Here is a 20,146-nt window from a genome sequence, read left to right as displayed (position 1 = left end):
GGGGGGCAACACCGAAAGCCCTGAGGGGTCCCAGAGAGGGGCTTTTATGCCCCGGGGGGGGGGTCCCAGTGCCAGGGGGGGTCAAGGTGGGGTCAGTGGGGGGGTCCCCTCCCACCGGTACCGTGTCGGGGGTCGGTGTGTGGTCAGGGTGGGGTCAGCGGGTGCCCCCCATGTCCCCCCCCCCCCCGGTACCGTGTCGGGGGTCGGTGCGGGGTCAGCGGGGGGGTCAGGGCGGGGTCAGTGGGTGCCCCCCATGTCCCCCCCCCCGGTACCGTGTCGGGGGTCGGCTGCCAGCGCCCCGCGGCCCCCACCGCCAGCAGCAGCGGCGGCAGCAGCGCCCGGAGCATCGCGGCCCCTTTAAGAGAACCCGGAAGTGCCGCCGGCAAACCCTTGACGTGAGGCACGTGACCGCCGCGAGGGCGGGGCCCGATCTTAAAACGGCAACGGGGCGCGGTGGTATTTAGTCTTAAAACGGCAACGCCGCGCGTGTGGGGTCCGCAAAAATAAATCCGTTTTAATGACTTATTAATAAATAGTAAATAAGTTAAACATTTAAATAAAATTAAAATAATTTTAAAAATAAATTAATTAATCTAATAATTTAACTATTTATTATATAATTCTTTACTAGTATTTTCAGTCCAATTATTATTATGATTTATTTTTATTATTTAATATTTTGATATAAGTTTAAAAATTCACAAAACCATTTATTGTTCCAATTGGTTTTGTTGCATTTTTGTCAGGGGGCGGAGCCTGGTCTTAAAAGGGCGACATCACGCGTGGGGTCCACACATAAACTCCATCAGTAAAAATAAACATATTTTACTGGTTTTATCACTTTTATTGCTTTATTGCACTTCTGTTGCTCCCACCCAAAGCGGGGAGACCCCCCCCGCCCGCGGGGGGGCGGGGCTAAGGCAGGGCCACACCCACAACGGTGCTGCTTGAAGGGGCGGGGGCTGTTTTGGCCCCACCCTCCTTCATGAGGGGATGGGCGTGGCTGAATGAGGGTCACGCCCCTTTTGTCGCCCCGGTGCATCCTGGGAAGGGTCCAGTCAGGGCTCGGCCAATCGCAGGAGGGGACCCGCGGGGGTGGGGACACTGCGGGTGGGCACGGGGGTGTTACAGGGGGGTCAGGGGTCACAAGGGTCACGAGGGGGGTCAGGGGTCACTCAGGGGTCAAGGGGTCTCTCAGGGGTCCCTGAGGTGTCCCCAAGGAGTCACCCCCGGGTCAGGGGTCACAGGGGGGTCAGGGGTCACTCAGGGGTCCCTGAGGTGTCCCCAAGGAGTCACCCTCAGGTCAGGGGTCACAGGGGGGTCAGGGGTCACTCAGGGGTCAGAGGGTCCCTCAGGGGTCCCTGAGGTGTCCCCAGGGAGTCCCCCCCGGGCCGGGGGCGGGTACCTGAGCAGCTCCTGTGCCCCCAGCAGGTCGTGCAGCAGGAAGGGGACCCCCAGGCGGGCGCCCGGGGGGGGCTTCGCCCTCTGCAGCTCCCGCAGGGGCAGCTCCCGGTGCCGCGAGCGCCGAACCGCCGACAGCACGGCCCGGCGGCCTGGGGGGCACGGGGGGGTCACAGGGGTCACGGGGGGGGTCACGGGGGGGGCAGGGACCCCCAGGGACCCTGGCGAGTGCCGCACCGCCGACAGCACGGCCCGGCGGCCTGGGGGGCACGGGGGGGTCACCGGGGGGTCACGGGGGGGCACAGGGGGGGCACAGGGGGGGCAGGGACCCCCAGGGACCCCCAGGGACCCCCCAGCCAGGGTGAGGGGGGCTCAGGGGAGGCCCGGGGGTTCCACTCACCCCTCAGCAGGGCCCGCACGAAGCGCCCGACCCCCGGCACTGCCAACCACCAACTGCCGGCGTCGCGGACCGTGAGCACCCCCGAGACCACCAACTGCCTGGGGGGCACAGGGGGGGTCAGATCAGCACCCCCGAGACCACCAACTGCCTGGGGGGGCACAGGGGGGGTCAGATCAGCACCCCTGAGACCACCAACTGCCTGGGGGGGCACAGGGGGGGCACGGGGGGGGTCAGATCAGCACCCCTGAGACCACCAACTGCCTGGGGGGCACAGGGGGGGTCAGATCAGCACCCCCGAGACCACCAACTGCCTAGGGGGGCACAGGGGGCGTCACATCAGCACCCCCGAGACCACCAACTGCCTGGGGGGCACAGGGGGGGGCACATCAGCACCCCCGAGACCACCAACTGCCTGGGGGGGACAGGGAGGAGCATCTGGGGGGGAAGGACCCCCAACACGCTCTGTACGGCCCCCACAGCCCCCCCCGAGGGCCCTCAAACCCAACTCAGGGGGCTCTGCAGCCCCTCCTGGAAGGGATCCCAATCCCACCTCAAGGAGTCCCCAGTCCCTCCCCCTGAGAAACCCCAATCCACCTCAGGGAGTCCCAGGGAACCCCAAAATCCCCCCCCCCCAGAGGTGCCTGCAGCCCCCCAGCCCCCCCTTAGAAGACCCCAAACCTAACCCGGGGGGGGGGTAAAACAGGGTCTGCATTCCCCCAACCCTCCCTTGGGGGACCCCAATCCCGCTCCAGGGTGTCTCCCACCCCCCCGGAGCCCCCCCGGAGCCCCCCCCGGGCCCCCCCCACGTACGTGACGTCCCGGTCGCCGAAGCCCCGGCGCTCCATGGTGCCGCTGTCGTAGCTCAGCTCCGGCGTCGCCGCCACCACCTCGTCCAGGAACCGCCGCACCAGCCCCTCCCGGGGGGTCCCAGCCACGGCCTGCAGGGCCTGGGGGGGCACGGGGGGGGGGGGTCAGGAGGGTCAGTGAGATCCCCCTTTGACCCTCCAAACCCCCCTTCCCCGCGCACCTTGTCCCGGTACAGCTCCGTCCTCACCACGCCCAGCGCGTCGGGGCCCGGGCCCAGCCCCAGGTGGAGCAGCCGGACCTGCCCCTCGTCCCGCAGGCGGTTCTGGGGGGGCGAGGGGGGTCACACGGGGTTGGGGAGGGTCCTGGGGGGGGGCTCAGGGTGGTCCCCAGCCCCCCCCCCCGGGGCTCACCAGGTGCCGGTCCACGGCCGTGCGGTCCCGCACCACGTCGTAGAGTTGGTGCCGCAGCACCAGCGGGGGGCAGCGAGTCCCCGAAGAGCCCCCGCGGGAACAGCGAGGACACGGCGGCCAGCGCGGCCTCCACGGCCCCGGGGCTGCCTGGGGGCACGGGGGGGCTGTGACCCCCGGGGACACCCCCAGGGACACCCCCGGATCCGCCTCCACGGCCCCGGGGCTGCCTGGGGGCACGGGGGGGCTGTGACCCCCGGGGACACCCCCAGGGACACCCCCGGATCCGCCTCCACGGCCCCGGGGCTGCCTGGGGGCACGGGGGGGCTGTGACCCCCGGGACACCCCCAGGGACACCCCCGGATCCGCCTCCACGGCCCCGGGGCTGCCTGGGGGCACGGGGGGGCTGTGAGACCCCCGGGGGACACCTCCAGGGACACCCCCAGGGACACCCCCAGGGCGGCCTCCACGGCCCCGGGGCTGCCTGGGGGGCGCGGGGGGGCTGTGAGACCCCCAGGATACACCGGGGACACCCTCAAGAGAGCCGGGACACACCAGGATCCACCGGGAAAACCCCAGAGCCCCCCCAGGACCCACCGGGACACCCCCAGAGACCCTCCGGAGCCCCGGGACCACTGGAACATCCCCGGGACCCCCCCCAGAGCCCCGAGACCACCGAGACATCCCCGGGACCCTCCGGAATCCCCACGGACCCCCAGGACCCTCCCAGAGCCCCGAGACCACCGAGATATCCCCGGGACCCCCCCAAGGACTCGCCAGGACCCCCCCAGATCCCCGGGACACCCCCAGGACCCACCGGGACACCCCCAGAGACCCTCCGGAGCCCCGGGACCACTGGAACATCCCCGGGACCCCCCCCAGAGCCCCGAGACCACCGAGAAATCCCCGGGACCCTCCGGAACCCCCACGGACCCTCAGGACCCCCCCAGAAGCCTCGGGACCACCGGGACACCTCCAGGACCCCCCCAGAACCTCGGGACCCCCCGGGACCCCCCCGGGACCCTCCTGCTCTCCCCGGTCCCCCCTGAGACCCGCCCCCGGGGACCCCCCTCGGTACCGTCGGGGCGCGGCCCCTGCCCGGGCAGCTCCGGGCGGCGCCGTTTGCCCCCGAGGGCGATGTCGGTGCCCCCGAGGGCGATGTCGGTGCCCCCGAGGCGGCGGCGGCGGCTCATGGATGGATGGGGGGGGGGGGGGTCCGGGACGGCCCCGGGCGCGCCGTGATGACGTCACTGCGCCGCGACACCGGGAGCCACCGCGGCGGGGACTGAACCATCTGGAGCCAATGGGGGGGGGAAGGCAGCGGGGGATGGACCAAACCATGTGAGATAAGGAGGGGTCGGACTGAACCACGTGAGATAACAGGGGGGTAGTTGGGGTTGGACAAAACCACGTAGAGCCAACGGGGACGTTGGACTGAACCATTTTAGGCCGCGGGGGGGTCCCTGCCCCCTTTATTGCGTGTACAGGCTGGCGGCGAAGACGATGTCCCGTTTGATCATGGCGGCCGCCGCCTCCATCTTGGAGGCCAGCGCCGGGTCCCCCACGACGCGCCCGGCCTGGCGCAGCTCCCGCAGCAGCTCCTCCAGCCGCTGGATCGCCCGCACCACCGTCCCCTCCTGCACCGGCGCCAGCCGGGCGATGTCCGCGAAGGGCTGGGGGAGACACGGGGGGACAGGGGGCTCAGGGACCACCAGGGACCAGGAGGGACCACCAGGGATCAGGAGGGACCACCAGGGATCACAAAGGACCACCAGGGATCACCAGGGACCACCAGGGACCACCGTCCCCTCCTGCACCGGCGCCAGCCGGGCAATGTCCGCGAAGGGCTGGGGGAGACACAGGGGGGGACAGGGGGCTCAGGGACCACCAGGGACCACCAGGGACCAGGAGGGACCACCAGGGACCACCGGGGACCACCAGGGACCACCGTCCCCTCCTGCACTGGCACCAGCCGGGCGATGTCGGCGAAGGGCTGGGGGGGATAGCGGGGGTTTGCGGGGGTCTCGGGGTCTCAGGGGGGTGTCTCTGGGGGTCTCACCATGCCACGGGCCCACTCGTAGACCACCTGGACGAGGCCGAAGCCGAACTGGGCCACGAAGTCGTCGGGGCCGGGCCCGAGGCCGTGCTCCTGCTCCAGCCGCCCCACGCGGGCCGCGACGCCCCGGAGCCGCTCCAGGGCCTGGGGGGGACACGGGGAGGGACCCCCGGGTCAGGGACCCCTCACTCCAGCCTGGATCCCGCCCCCCACCACCCGACAGATACACGGGGGGACCCCCACCCCGGAGGCACCACCCCAGAGACCCCCACACCCAGAGTGCTCCTCCACTCAGCCCCAGGGACCCCCAACACCTCAGGGCCCCCCAGGGCTGGGGGTACCTGTGTGAGGGGTGCAGGCAGACCCTCGGGCAGGGGGTCCCCAATCCCTCAGGGCCCCCCATAACCAGGGGTACCTGTGTGAGGGGTACCTGTGTGAGGGGTGCAGGCAGGCCCTCGGGCAGGGGGTCCCCAATCCCTCAGGGCCCCCCAGGGTCAGGGGTACCTGTGTGAGGGGTACCTGTGTGAGGGGCTCAGGCAGGCCCTCGGGCAGGGGGTCCCCGCGCCCGGGGGTGACGAGGCAGGACAGCAGGGCCACGCTCTCCTCGGGCCGCAGCGGGGCCAGGACGTTGCCGAGCAGCAGCTCCGTCAGCACGAGCTGCTCCGTGCTCAGCAGGGCGGCCACGCGGCCCCCCAGGGCCACCGCCCCCCCCGAGATGTACCCCAGCTCCGTCAGCACCTGGGGGGGCAAACAGGGGTTAGGGGGGGCAGGGGGACCCCAAAATGTACCCCAGCTCTGTCAGCACCTGGGGGGGCAAAACGGGGGTTAGGGGGCTTATGGGGACCCCAAAATGTACCCCAGTTCTGTCAGCACCAGGGGGGACACAGGGGGGGTTATGGGGACCCCAAAATGTACCCCAGTTCTGTCAGCACCAGGGGGGACACAGGGGGGGTTATGGGGACCCCAAAATGTACCCCAGCTCCGTCAGCACCTGGGGGGGCAAAACGGGGGTTAGGGGGGGCAGGGGGACCCCAAAATGTACCCCAGCTCTGTCAGCACCTGGGGGGGCAAAACGGGGGTTAGGGGGGGCAGGGGGACCCCAAAATGTACCCCAGCTCTGTCAGCACCTGGCACAGGGTCAGGGGGTGTCAGGGTGGTCCGGGGGCTGGTTGGGGATAGAAGGGGGGTCCTGGGGGGTCGGGGGTACAAGGAGGGTCTTGGGGGGTGTTAGGGGTACAGGGGGGTGCCGGGGGGTGTTGGGGGCACAGGGGGGTCCCGGGGGGAAGCTGGGGGTACAAGGGGAGTCCTGGGGGGGGGTTGGGGGTACAACGGGGGTCCTGGGGGGGGTTGGGGGTACAACGGGGGTCCTGGGGGGGGTTGGGGGTACAAGGGGGGTCCCGGGGGGGGGTCGGGGGTACAGGGGAGGTCCCGGGGGGGGTTGGGGGTACAAGGGGGGTCATAGGGGGTGTTGGGGTACAAGGGGGGTCCCGGGGGGTGTTGGGGGTACAGGGGGGTGCCGGGGGGGTTACAGGGGGGTGCCGGGGGTCCCCACCTCGAGGCGCTGGTGGTACTCAGGCAGCAGCAGCAGCGACTGGTCCGAGAGCTGGAACTGGAGCTCCTCCAGCTGCTCCAGCAGCTCCTGCCGTGCGGCGAACTGGGCGTACTGGGGGGGCACGGCAGGAGGGTCAGGGGGTCCCCCAAAGCCCTCAGGGCCCCCCCAGAGCCCCCCCCCCCCCCCCCGTACCTGCTGAGGGAAGCGGGGGCTGTGGACGCAGCGGAAGGAGCGCAGGGACCCCCCCAGCGCCCGCAGCTCGGCCGCCGCCGCCACCGCCTCGGGGTCCCGGCCCGGGGGCACCCCCAGAGCCTCCAGCAAGGGCAGCCCCCCGTCTTTGGGGGCCCCCCCCGCCAGCCGGGCCAGCTCCTGCACTGCCGACCCCACCCCTGCCCCGAGGGGGGGGGGACCTGGGGGGGGAAAGGGGGGGTCAGGGTGGTCCCGCAGCACAGGGGAGACCCCCCGGGACCCCAGGAGGGGGGAGAACCCCTCCCCAGGACCCCAATATCCACAGAGACCTCCCCAAGGACCCCAAAATGGGGGAGAACCCTCCAAAATCTGGTAACCCCCCCTCCCCAGGGGATGCCCAAACGGGGACGGAATCCCCCCCGAAACCCCACTATCCAAAGAAACCCCCCAAAATTATGGAGACCTCCCTCTCCTCAGGACCCTCAAAATCAGGGGGACCCCCCCTAAAAAGCACCGTCAGACTCCCTGACACGCCTCTGAGGACCCCAAAATCCACCCACCAGGGACCCAAATTCCCCTCCACAGAGCCCTGATTTCCCCCTCAGGACCCCCCAATTTCCCCCCCATGGAGCCCCCAGGACCCCCCCCAAGCCCCCCAGGGACGCCCCCAAGCCCCCCAGGGCCCCCCAAGCCCCCCGGGGACCCCCAAGCCCCCCAGGGACCCCCATACCGGGGCCGGGGTCCCCTCTGGGGGCGCAGCTCCTGCAGCAGCGCCTCGGGGTTCACCCGCAGGGTCTTGGCCGTGACCCCCACGATGTCCTCGGGGCGCAGCTGCTCCAACACGTGCCCGGGGGGGCCTGGGGGGACCCCAAAACGTCTTGGGGGGGGGATCCAAAACCCCAGAGACACCCCCCAGGCATCCAGGACCTCCCAAGTGTGCAGAGACCGCCCCCAAAATCCCTGGGGGGACCCCCAAACCCACCCAGAACGGAGCCAGTAATCCCCAAATCCTCAGGGAGCCCCCCCAAAAGGGACCAGGGAATCTGGAGACCCCCCAAACCCCTCAGAGACCCCCCCAAATCCCTCAGAGACTCCCCCAATCCCTCAGAGACCCCCCCAAACCTCTCAGAGACCCCCCCAAACCCCCCAGAGACCCCCCCAAATCCCTCAGAGACCCCCCAAACCCCTCAGAGACCCCCCCAAATCCCTCAGAGACCCCCCAAACCCCTCAGAGACCCCCCCAAACCTCTCAGGGACCCCCCCAAATCCCTCAGAGACCGCCCCAAACTCCTCAGAGACTCTCCCAAACCTCTCAGAGATCCCCCCAAACCTCTCAGAGACTCCCCCAAATCCCTCAGAGACCCCCCCAAATCCCTCAGAGATCCTCCCAAACCCCTCAGAGACCCCCCCAAATCCCTCAGAGACCCCCCCAAACCCCTCAGAGACCCCCCCAAACCCCTCAGAGACCTCCCCAAATCCCTCAGAGACCTCCCCAAACCCCCCAGACCCCCCCAGGAGGTACTCAGGTGTCCACGGACCCCCCCAAATCCCCAGAGACCCCCTAAACCCCCTCGTGACCCTCCCAAATCCCTCGAGGGGGGGGTGTCCCAGACACCGGGGTGCCCCCCCTTTTTTGGGGTGCAGACCCTCAGGCAGGAAGAGGCGGGTGAGCAGCAGGTCCTCGGGGTAGGGCACGGCCAGGGGGGGCTCCGGGGGGGCCCCCCCGCTCTCGGGGGGCTTCTCGCTCAGCACCAGCGTGGTGAAGGTGCGGCCGGAGCTCCCGGAGCTCACCTGGGGGGGGGGGGGGACCCCCACGTCGGGGGGGTTAGAGGAGGGGGATTGAGGGGCTTTGGGGGTTGTTTGGGAGGATCCGGGGGGGTGGTGGGAGGTGACGAGGGGTTTGGGGGGTTTGGAGAACAGTTTGGGGGGGGGGTCAAGGGGATTTAAGGGGTACTTTTTTGTTTTGTGGGGGATTTGGGGTGTTGGAGGGATTTGGGGGAGATTTTAAGGGTTGGAGGAAGGTTTGGGGGAGGGTTGATAGATTTGGGGGGGTCTGTGAGGGTTTGGGGGCGTTTGTGGGGCTTTGGGGTACCTGCAGGACGAGCCCCAGCGCGTTGGGGTGTTTGGGGGGGTTGGGGAGGGTTAAGGGGGATTTTTGGGGGGTTTTGGGGTACCTGCAGGATGAGCCCCAGTGTGTTGTGGTGTTTGGGGGTGTTTGGGGGGGTTGGGGAGGGTTGAGGGGGGTGTCTGGGGGGTTTTGGGGTACCTGCAGAACGAGCCCCAGCGCATTGCGGTGTCTTGGGGTGTTTGGGGGGGTTGGGGGTGTTTGGGGGGGTTGGGAAGGGTTAAGGGGGATTTTTGGGGGTTTTGGGGTACCTGCAGGACGAGCCCCAGCACGTTGTGGTGTTTGGGGATGTTTGGGGGTGTTTGGGGGGGTTGAGGGGGGTTTTTGGGGGGTTTTTGGGTACCTGCAGGACGAGCCCCAGCGCGTTGGGGTGTTTGGGGGGGCTTGGAGGGGTTGTGGAGGGTTGAGGGGGGTTTTTGGGGGTTTTGGGGTACCTGCAGGACGAGCCCCAGCGCGTTGGGATGTTTGGGGGGGTTAGAAAGGGTTAAGGGGGGTCTTTGGGGGTTTGGGGTACCTGCAGGACGAGCCCCAGCGCGTTGCGGTGTTTGGGGGTGTTTGGGGGGGTTTGAGGGTGTTTGGGGGGGTTGAGGGGGGTCTTTGGGGGTTTTTGGGTACCTGCAGGACGAGCCCCAGCGCGTTGCGGTGTCTCGGGGTGCAGACCACCACCACCCTGCCCGGCGCCAGCACCCGCTGCCCCCCGGCCTGCGCCAGGCACCGCTGGGGACCCCAGACCCCGTCAGCACCCCACAGCACCCAGGGACCCCCAGGACCCCCAAAAAGGGTCCCCAGGGCCCACCCAGTGTTCCCCCCGCCCCAAACACATCCTAGGACCTCCCCCAGTCTTCCCAGGACCCCCAAATGGGTCCCCCCAGAATCCCCCGGGACCCTCCCCATGTCCCCCGGACCCCGCAGGCTCCCCCATAGGCCCAGGCCCTCCCCAAATCCCCCCCAGGACCCCCAGAAGGGGTGTCCCCACCTGGAGCACCCCCCGGGCGCGGCGCAGCCCCGCCACGGCTCGGTGGTACTGGGGCAGGTCCCCCATGTCCCCCGGGGTCCCCTCGGGGTCCCCCAGGGCCGCCAGTGCCTCCTGAAGGGCGGCCACGCGACGGGTCTGTGCCTGGGGGGTGGGACACGGTGTCGGGGGGGCACCCAGTGCGGCCCAGTGTCCTTACTGGGGTGTCCCAGTGCTCCCCAGTGCCCGTATTGGGGTGCCCCAGTGCCCCCCCCAGTCCTTACTGGGGTGTCCCAGTGTCCATGCTGGGCTGTCCCGGTGTCACCCAGCCCCTATATTGGGGTGCCCCCACCCCACGTGTCCCCCCCACGTCCCCCCGGTGTGTCCCCATGTCCCTTCACCCCACGTGTCCCCACCATGTACCCCCGGTGCCCCTCACCACGGCGTGTCCCCGTGTCCCCCCACCCCGCGTGTCCCCCCGATGTCCCCCCAGTGTGTCCCCATGTCCCCCCACCCCACATGTCCCCCCCATGTCCCCCCGGTGCCCCTCACCATGGCGTGTCCCCGTGTCCCCCCACCCCGCGTGTCCCCCCGATGTCCCCCCAGTGTGTCCCCATGTCCCTTCACCCCACGTGTCCCCACCATGTACCCCCGGTGTGTCCCCGTGTCCCCCACCCCACATGTCCCCCCCATGTCCCCCTCACCATGGCGTGTCCCCATGTCCCCCCACCCTGTGTCCCCTATGTCCCCCCAGTGTGTCCCCATGTCCCCCCACCCCGCATGTCCCCCCCGTGTCCCCCCGTGTCCCCCTGACCGTGGCGTCGCGGCGCAGGGGGAACTCGGCGAAGCTGCGGCGCATGAGGTCGTGCGGGCGCAGGGCGGGGGCGCGGAGCAGCAGCAGGATCATGGGGTACGTCAGCCGGAACCGCGACTGCAGAGGGGACGGGCGGCCCTGGGGGGACACACGGGGACGTCACGCGTGCGCGGGGGGGAGAGCGCGGCGGGTGACGCGGGCGGGGACACGTGTGAACACGCGTGACCCACCAGCATCATGCGGTGCAGGTCGGGCAGGTCGGGCACGGGCCCCTTGCAGAGGATGATGACGGTGCCTGTGGCGTCCAGCCCCCGGCGCCCCGCGCGCCCCGACATCTGCGTGTACTCGCCTGGGGGCACACGGACCCACGGGCAATCACGGCCCGGCCCCACGGCAACACCGCTCCCGCCATTTTCCCCTCGCGTTTCCCACCGTTTTCTCTTTATATTTCCCTCCCTTTTCCCCTCATGTTTCCCGCCATTTCCCCCTCATGTTTCCCGCCTTTTCCCCTCACGTTTCCCGCCATTTTCCCCTCACGTTTCCCGCCATTTCCCCCTCATGTTTCCCGCCTTTTCCCCCTCATGTTTCCCGCCTTTTCCCCTCACGTTTCCCGCCATTTTCCCCTCACGTTTCCCGCCATTTTCCCCTCACGTTTCCCGCCCTTTTCCCCTCACGTTTCCCGCCATTTTCCCCTCACGTTTCCCACTGGTTTTCAATCGTGTTTCCTGCTGTTTTTCCACTCCTCTCCCAACACTTTCATCTGACGTATCCTGATCGCATTTCCCATCATTTTTTCAATCATTTTTCCCCCTCGCCCCACAGTGACCGACAGCCACCCCACAGCACCCACGCTGCAGGTATAACCCCATGGGGACATTCAGGATGCGGCACCCAGACCCCGACAGCTGCCCTGCATTTCCCCATTTACAGGAACGCTCTGGTGGAACCCAACAGAGATGTCCCCGAGACCCCAAACGCTGCCCCACAGGTGCCCCCCGGCCATCCCCGGTGACCCCACAGGTGCCCCCCGGCCCCGCACCGGGCAGGAGGTCGCGGAAGCTGTTCCCGTCGTGTTTGCGGATGGAATCAAAGACGACGGTTCGTGCCGGCATGTTCACCCCCATGGCGAAGGTCTCGGTGGCAAACAGCACCTGGAGCAGGTGTGGGGCTGGAGGTGCCGCCATGGGGCAGTGCCACGGCAGGGCAGGACCCTGCAGCACCTCGCCCGTGGCCCCACGCCTGCCCCACGCACCTTGACCAGCCCCTGGCTGAAGAGCATCTCCACGACCTCCTTGAGCAGGGGCAGGACCCCGCCATGGTGCACCCCGATCCCGCGCTGCAGCAGCTCCGACAGCTGCAACACCTGACAAAGAGGGGGGACACGAGGCGTCGCTGGCCCCGTGGGACCCCCGCGCCCCCACCGCAGCCCCCAGGAGGCCCCCAGAGCCCCACCTGAGGCAGGCGGCGGTCGGAGCCCCGCAGCCGGGCCAGGCAGCGCGTCAGGAACTGCCGGACGCTGCCGCGCTCGGCCCCGCTCAGCAGGTCCAGGGAGCCCAGGGCGGCCGCCTGGTCCTCGCAGCGGCCCCGCGAGAAGGTGAACGTCACGGCGGGCAGCAGCTCCCGCTCCCGCAGGGTCTCCAGCAGGGACAGCCAGACCCCTCGCTCCTGGGGAGGTGTGGGGGGAGCACGGGGTCAGCGGGACCCCCAAACTGCCCCCCTGGGACCCCCAAAGCTCCCACAGGGTCTCCAGCAGGGACAGCCAGACCCCTCGCTCCTGGGGAGGTGTGGGGGGAGCACGGGGTCAGCGGGACCCCCAAACTGCCCCCCAGGACCCCCAAAGCCCTCAGTACCCCCGTACCTGCCCCGGGTTGGAGCCCCCCATGGTGGGCTGCCGCGCCCCGAAGCTCTGAGCGTGTTTGCTGCTCTGCTCCTTCTTGGCCTCCACTGCTGCGTAGTACCTGGGGCAGGTGAGGGGCAAGTGTGGGGTGAGATGTGGGGCAGGTAAAAGGCGAGATATGGGGCAGGTGAGGGGCAGGTAAGGAATGAGATGTGGGGCAGGTAACAGGTGACATATGGGGCAGGTAAAAGGTGAGCTACTGGGCAAGTGAGAGGTGATATGGGGCAGGTAAAAGGTGAGATATGGGGCAGCTGAGAGATAAGATATAGGGCACGTAGGACATGAGATATAGGACAGGTGAGAAGTGAGATATGGGGCAGGTAAAAGGCGAGATATGGGGCAGGTGAGAGGTGAGCTATGGGGCAGGTAAAACGTGAGATATGGGGCAGGTAAAAGGTAAGATATGGGGCAGGTGAGAGGTGAGATATGGGGCCAGTAAGAGATGAGATATAGGGCAGGTAAAAAGCGAGATATGAGGCAGGTTAGCTATGGGGCAGGTGAGGGGCAGGTGGGGGTCTCACCCCTGGGTGCTGAAGGCCCCCCCCGGGCCCAGCAGCGGGAAGAGCTGGTGCCGTGTCCGGGAGCTGTTCCCGGTGAACAGGAAATGCTCCAGCGGCACCGGGCGCCGCGGCGTGGAGAGCACCCGCACACAGCGGCGCTTGGTGCGCCTGGAACGGGGGGAAAACAGCCAGAATTGGGCAAAAATGGCAATGGAGGGATCACACACAGCCCCCCGTGCTCCCCCCAGCCCGGGGTGGAGAGCACCCGCACACAGGGGCACTTGGTGTGTCTGGAACGGGGTAAAAAACACCAGAATTGGGCAAAACCTGGGTGACAGGGGTCATAGGGACTCCCCCACACCCCCCACGTCCCCCTGCCCCTCTGTGCTGCCCCACATCATCACCCCCCACCCCCAGAGCCCTCCAGCCCCCCAGGGACCCCCAGCACCCCTCTGAGCCCCCCATGTCCTCCACATCCCCCCCCAGGTCTCCCCCCAGCCCCCTAAAGCCCCCCACGTGCCTCTCAGAGACCCCCCGCCCCCCCCGAGCCCCCCCAGCCGCGCCCCCCGGTCCGTACCCGACCCACTGGGCGAACTCGAGGGCGTTGGGGACGGTGGCACTGAGCAGCACCAGCTTCACGTGCTCGGGGAGCAGGATCAGCACCTCCTCCCACACCACCCCCCGCTGCGGAGCACAGGGGGGGTCAGGGGGGGCCCCAAACCCTCCTGGGACCCCCCAGAACCCCCCAGCTCCCCAAAAACCTTGAGCTCCCCAAAATATCCCCCCCCCCCCAGATTCTCCATATCAGCACATCCTCCCTCATCACTCCTGCTGAGAGGGTCGGGGGGGTCCCAAAGCTCCCAGAACCTCTATGGGACCCTTCAAACTCCCCCACAGGACCCCTTGGGGACCTCCCAAAACTCCTGGTGACCCCTTAAACTTCTTGGGGACCCCCAAACTCCTCCCTCATCGCCACTGGCACGATACACCTCGTTAAAGGCGACCCACTCCAGGTCCCGGCTGATGCCCCCCAAACCTCCCCCAGCCCCCCAACCCCCCCACCAGGACCCTCCAAACCTCCCTGAGGGCCCCCCAAACCCCGTGAGAACCCACCTAAGCCCCCCCCAGACCCCCCCAAACCTCATCATCGTTGACGTAGTGCACTTCATCAAAGATCACCCACTCCAGGTCCCGGATGGCGTCGGAGCCGTTGTACAGCATCGACCTGCGGGGAAGCAGGGATGGATTTTGGGGTCCCAACCGCCCCCCAAGCCCCCCCAAAGCCCCCCCAGCAGCCCCTCACCGCAGGATCTCGGTGGTCATGACCAGGCAGGCGGCCTCGGGGCGCAGCTGCACGTCCCCCGTCAGCAGCCCCACGTCCCCGAAGGTCTCCCGGAAATCCCGGAACTTCTGGTTGGAAAGGGCCTTGATGGGGGACGTGTAGATGGACCTGGGGAGGGGAGAAACGGGGGGGGTCAGGCTTGGGGGGCACCCCTGGCACAGCTCCCAGGCCCCCCTGAGCTGGAGGTGGACCCGGGAGGGATATGGAGGGGAGTCAAGGGATGGGACCCCAAAGAGCCCCCTCAGGAGGTGCAGATCGGCCAGAAACACAAATATGGGGGGGGCAACAGAGTTCTGGGGACCCCCAGTGGGTCTTAGGGGGTCCTGGGGAGGTTGGGGTTCAAGCCAGAGGGCATTTAAGGCCCCCCGGGGTGGGTTTTGGGGACCCCCAGGGTGTGGTTTGGGGACCCCCAGGGTGCAATTTGGGGCCCCCCATGTGATCTAGGGACCCCCAGGGTGTGGTTTGGGGACCCCCATGTGGTTTGGGAACCCCCAGGGTGTGGTTTGGGAACCCCCAGGGTGCGGTTTGGTGACCCCCATGTGATCTGGGGACCCTCAGGGTGGGTTTTGGGGCCCCCCAGGGTGGGTTTTGGGCACCCACCGTGTCATGTGGCGCCGTGCCAGGGCGATGGCGTACTCGGCCACCACGATTTGAGGTGCACAGGGGTGGGTTTTGGGGCCCCCCAGGGTGGGTTTTGGGGCCCCCCCGGGTGGGTTTTGGGGACCCACCGTGTCATGTGGCGCCGTGCCAGGGCGATGGCGTACTCGGCCACGGCGGTCTTGCCGGCCGAGGTGTGGGCGGCCACGAGCACCGACTGCCCCCGCTCCAGGCACAGGGCTGCCCGCTGCTGGAACGGGTCCGGGCGGAACGGCCACTGGGCAGGGGACAAACGGGGGGGCACGGGTCACCCCAAAACCCACCCGCGCCCCAGCACCCCCCTCTGGGCACCCCCGAGCCCCCCGACCCGGCCCCGACCCCGACTGCCCCCACTGCGGCTACTGGAAGGGGTCTGGGGGCAACATCACTGAGGGGGCACAAAATGGGGGTGCAGGTCACCCCAAAACCCACCTGCGCCCCAACACCCCCCCTCTGGGCACCCCCGAGCCCCCCGACCCGGCCCCGACCCCGACTGCCCCCACTGCGGCTACTGGAAGGGGTCTGGGGGTAACATCACTGAGGGGGCACAAAATGGGGGTGCAGGTCACCCCAAAACCCACCTGCGCCCCAACACCCCCCTCTGGGCACCCCCGAGCCCCCCGACCCGGCCCCGACCCCGACTGCCCCCACTGCGGCTACTGGAAGGGGTCTGGGGGCAACATCACTGAGGGGGCACAAAATGGGGTAGGGGGCACCCCAAATCCCCCCAACCCCTCTCCAAACTCCCAAAATTGGGGTACAGGTCACCCCAAATCCTCCCTGACCCCTCTCCAAACTCCCAAAATGGGGTAGGGGTCACCCCAAATCCCCCCTGACCCCTCTCCAAACTCCCAAAATGGGGTAGGGGTCACCCCAAATCCCCCCTGACCCCTCTCCAAACTCCCAAAATGGGGTAGGGGTCACCCCAAATCCCCCCTGATCCCTCTCCAAACTCCAAAAATGGGGGTACAAGTCACCCCAAATCCCCCTGACCCCTCTCCAAACCCCCAAATGGGGGTACAGGTCACCCCAAATCCTCCCTGACCCCTCTCCAAGCTCCCAAAATGGGGTAGGGGTCACCCCAAATCCCCCCTGACCCCTCTCCAAGCTCCCAAAATGGGGTAGGGGTCACCCCAAATCCCCCCTGACCCCTCTCCAAACTCACAAAATGGGGTAGGGGGCACCCCAAATCCCCCCTGACACCTCTCCAAACTCCCCAAATGGGGGTACAAGTCACCCCAAATCCTCTCTGACCCCTCTCCAAACTCCCCAAATGGGGGTACAGGTCACCCCAAATCCCCCCTGACCCCTCTCCAAACTCCCCTTTCCCTCCAGGGGTCCCTGACACCCCAAATCCCCTCCAATGCCCCCCAAGTCTCCCCGTGCTGAGTCCCGGGGCCATCCCACACACCCCCAAAACCAACTCAGAATCCCCCCAAAATCCCTCCAGCCCCCCCCAAACCCCTCCCCACATCCCAAATGACCTCCAGGACACCCAAACCCACCTCAACCTCCCCGGGACCCCCCCAGGATCCCCCCCAGACCCCCCTGACCCCCCCACCTTGTGGGCAGGGTCCGGCAGCAGCTTCTCAAAGTCCTCCACGGGGGATTTGGTGTCGACCATCTCAGCCCAAACCTCCTCGGGGGGCTCCGGGGGGGGCCTGGTGGGCTCAGGGGGGGGGTCCTGCCTCCTCCTGGGGGGGTTGGCATGAGCAGGGGGTGCACAGGGACCCCCCCAAACCCTCCCTGCCCCGACACCCACCTTGCTCAGCAGCTCCTCCAGGCTGTCGGAGCGGCGCGGGGGGGCCGAGGGGCTGAGCCCCCCCTCCGTGGGGGGGGTTTGGGGGGGCCCCCCTTGGGCTCCTGGGGGCCCCCCCCGGGCTCGTCACCCCCCAGCTCGAAGGTGTCGAGGGTCTCCAGGAGGCTGGAGAGGGAGAGGGGCCCCCCCGCCGAGGCTGGGGGGGGGGTCAGGGGGGCACCCCCGGATCGGGGAGGGGTCTCTGCCCTACGGACCCCCCCAGCTCCTGCCCCACTCAGGGGCAAAACAACCCCCCCTGCCCCAAATCAACCCCCCCCCAGGGCCAAAACTACCCCCTCAGAGGATGAAAGACCCCCCCCCAGTCGGGGAGAGACCCCAATTTCAGGGGTCCCCCCACCCCCCCTCACCTTGGGGTTTGTACTCCACGCCCCGTTTCAGCCCGGGGGGGGTCGTCAGCAGGTCTGGGGGAGGAGAAAAGGGGGCAAATTAGGACAGGGGTGCCCCAAAAAAGGGGTGGGGGTTTCCCTAAGATGGAGAGGGGGCACCCCAGGGTTTTGGGGGGGGGGGATTTTGGGGGCGAAATCCCACCGTTCTCAAAGTCAACGTCCTCCTCCTCCTGCTCCTGGGGGGTCCTCATCTGCTCCAGGGTGGGCTCATCCTCACCCCCTGGGGGGCACAGAAGGGGGTTTGGGGGGGTCCTGGGGGGTTGGGGGTCCCTGGTGGGGTTTTTTTTTTGGGGTGGGGGGGCCATACCTGGCCAGAAGGGGCAGCTGGAGAGCCCCCCCCGCAGCCCCTCGCCGGGGGGGCCGGGGGGCCGCCGCAGCGACGCCGAGTTGGAGGCCGAGAGCCCCACGTTGGGGAGCAGCTCCTGGGGGGGTCCCGGGGGGGCTGGGTGAGCACCCCTGCTCCTGCAGCCCCCCCAAACCCGCCCCCCACTACCCCCCCCAGGCCCCCACCTCGGTGAAGCCCGTGAGGGCGCCGGTGCGGGGGTCCCGCTCGGCCCGCAGCTCCCCCCCCACCGGGGTGGGCTCCAGAGAGAACAGTGCCCGGGGGGCCGGCGTCCTCTGCCACGTCCTGGGGGGGCACGGGGGGGGACGGGACCCCCGGGGTCACCCCGAGGGTCAGAGACACCCTCCAGGGTCATCCCGAGAGCCAAGGACCCCCAGGGTCACCCCAAAGGTCAGAGACCCCCCCCGGGTCATCTGAGAGCCAAGGACCCCCAGGGTCACCCCAAAGGTCAGAGACCCCCCCCAGGGTCATCCCAAGAGCCAAGGACCCCCAGGGTCACCCCAAAGGTCAGAGACTCCCCCCAGGGTCATCCTGAGAGCCAAGGACCCCCAGGGTCACCCCAAAGGTCAGAGACTCCCCCCAGGGTCATCCTGAGAGCCAAGGACCCCCAGGGTCACCCCAAGGGTCAGAGACCCCCTCAGGGTCATCCAGAGAGCCACGGACCCCCAGGGTCACCCCAGAGACACCTCCCCGCTCAGGGTCACTCTGAGAGCCAAGGACCCCCAGGGTCACCCCAAGGGTCAGAGACCCCCCCCTCCAGGGTCACCCTGAGAGCCAAGGACCCCCAGGGTCACCCCGAGGGTCAGAGACCCCCTCCAGGGTCACCCCAAGGGTCAGAGACCCCCCCCTCCAGGGTCACCCTGAGAGCCAAGGACCCCCAGGGTCATCCCAAGGGTCAAAGACCCCCTCTCAGGGTCACCCTGAGGGTCAGAGCCCCCCCCTCTCCAGGGTCACCCCGGGAGCCAAGGACCCCCAGGGTCACCCCAAGGCTCAGAGACACCCCCAAGGGTCACCCCAAGGGTCAGAGACCCCCTCCAGGGTCATCTGAGAGCCAAGGACCCCCAGGGTCACCCCAAGGCTCAGAGACACCCCCAAGGGTCACCCCAAGGGTCAGAGACCCCCTCCAGGGTCATCTGAGAGCCAAGGACCCCCAGGGTCACCCCAAGGGTCAGAGACACCCCCCAGGGTCACCCCAGACACCGGGGAGTCCCCAAACCCTCCCCCCCCCAGCCCTGGAACACCCTAAAACCTGCCCTGTTGCCCACCCTCATCTTAGGACCCCCCACTCTCAAACCCCCTCTAATGATTTTAAGAAGCCCCCCAAAGTTTTAGGCCCCCACCCCATCCCAAAATCCCCCCCAGTTTTCAGGCTCCACCCAATCCCCCTGGGTTTTAGGGCCCCCCCAGCCCCCCTCCCATGGTTTTAGGGCCCCCCCCATGGTTTTAGGGCCCCCCAGCCCCCCCATACCTCTTGGCCCGCTCATGCTGGTGGAGGGGGAGCCACTCGGGGGACCCCAAAAATCGCCGCTCCAGCTCCGACACCAGGGAGGGGGCGAAGGGGGGGAGCCCATGGGGCAGCTGGGGGGGCACAGGGGGGGTCAGGGGGGCCAGGATCCCCCTCGGGGACTCGGGGGGGTCCCCAAAGGGGGGGGGGTGTCACTCCATGAGAGGGGGGTCAGGCTGGGGGGCTTTGGAGGGGTCACCCACTGAGGGGGGTCGGGGGGGCGTCTGGGAGAGTTTTATGGGGTGGGGGTCGCTGTGGGGGGGTTGGAGGGGGTCACTCACTATGGGGAGGGGCTGGGGGGGTCAGGCAGTTTTTAGGGGAGGTCAGGCAGTTTTTAGGGGGGTAAGGCAGTTTTTTTGGGGGTAAGGCAGTTTTTAGGGGGGGTCAGGCAGTTTTTAGGAGAGGTCAGGCAGTTTTTAGGGGGGGTCAGGCAGGTTTTTTGGGGGGGGTCACTCACCGTGGTGCGGTGCTCGGGGGTCTCCTCCGCCCCCGGGGGTCCCGTGAGCAGCTCGAAGCGGCCCGCACATCCCAACTCCAGCAGCGCCAGCGGCAGCTCCCGCGGCCCGCGGGGGGGCAAGGCTGGGGGGGGGAATAATAACGGGGAGGGGGGTCAGGGACCACCGGGACCCCCCCGGGACAACGGGGAGAGGGGGTCAGAGACCACCAGAACCCCCCCGGGACCAGCCCACACACAGCAGAACCCCCCGTGTCCGCCCTGAGCCCTCCTCGAGCCCCCAAAGACCCCCCTGCCCGTTCCCACCGATCCGCTCCAGCTCCATCGCCGCCGCCCGGAAGTTCCCGCCCGGAAGCGCCTGAAGCCACCCGGAAGTGCGGGCAGCCCGGGCAGAGCGGACCGACCAATCAGCGCGCGGCCCGCCTTTCCACCAGCCAATGGGATGGGGTGGCGCTCCGGCGGCGGCGGCGCAATGCGTTCTGGGAAAGGCACCGCCTCTTCCGGTCCCGTTGCCACGGAAACCGTCTGACTTGGGGGCCTGTCCCGGGGTCCTTCCGTGTCC

General features: G+C 68.3%; 2 protein-coding genes across 2 annotated transcripts; both read right to left on the bottom strand.

Annotated features, from left to right (window-relative positions):
* Nucleotides 1–794: 794 nt before the first annotated feature.
* STK19 (serine/threonine kinase 19) lies at nt 795–4,327 on the bottom strand. The gene is given in 8 exon segments (XM_051776672.1): nt 795–1,104; nt 1,406–1,553; nt 1,802–1,899; nt 2,612–2,748; nt 2,829–2,930; nt 3,019–3,087; nt 3,089–3,165; nt 4,094–4,327. Coding segments are annotated over 8 exon segments (792 nt in total). The 5' UTR covers nt 4,209–4,327; the 3' UTR covers nt 795–1,058.
* A 113-nt stretch (nt 4,328–4,440) lies between these two features.
* Nucleotides 4,441–19,942, bottom strand: SKIC2 (SKI2 subunit of superkiller complex). Its single transcript, XM_051776673.1, is given in 29 exon segments — nt 4,441–4,688; nt 5,075–5,215; nt 5,591–5,809; nt 6,624–6,734; nt 6,816–7,030; nt 7,541–7,669; nt 8,459–8,603; nt 9,553–9,654; nt 9,914–10,054; nt 10,704–10,841; nt 10,934–11,052; nt 11,743–11,854; nt 11,956–12,066; nt 12,156–12,368; nt 12,562–12,661; nt 13,122–13,268; nt 13,678–13,784; nt 14,241–14,325; nt 14,404–14,550; nt 15,171–15,316; nt 16,640–16,959; nt 16,962–17,039; nt 17,245–17,298; nt 17,426–17,503; nt 17,591–17,705; nt 17,794–17,911; nt 19,095–19,204; nt 19,588–19,709; nt 19,891–19,942. Coding segments are annotated over 29 exon segments (3,843 nt in total). The 5' UTR covers nt 19,910–19,942; the 3' UTR covers nt 4,441–4,487.
* Nucleotides 19,943–20,146: the final 204 nt, after the last annotated feature.

The sequence above is a fragment of the Manacus candei genome, unplaced genomic scaffold (assembly GCF_025592945.1).
Source record: "Manacus candei isolate 608988 ecotype Guabito, Panama unplaced genomic scaffold, ASM2559294v1 h1tg000586l, whole genome shotgun sequence".
NCBI lineage: Eukaryota > Metazoa > Chordata > Aves > Passeriformes > Pipridae > Manacus > Manacus candei.
The sequence above is the reverse complement of the archived record's forward strand: the minus strand, read 5'-3'. Positions and strand labels throughout refer to the sequence as shown.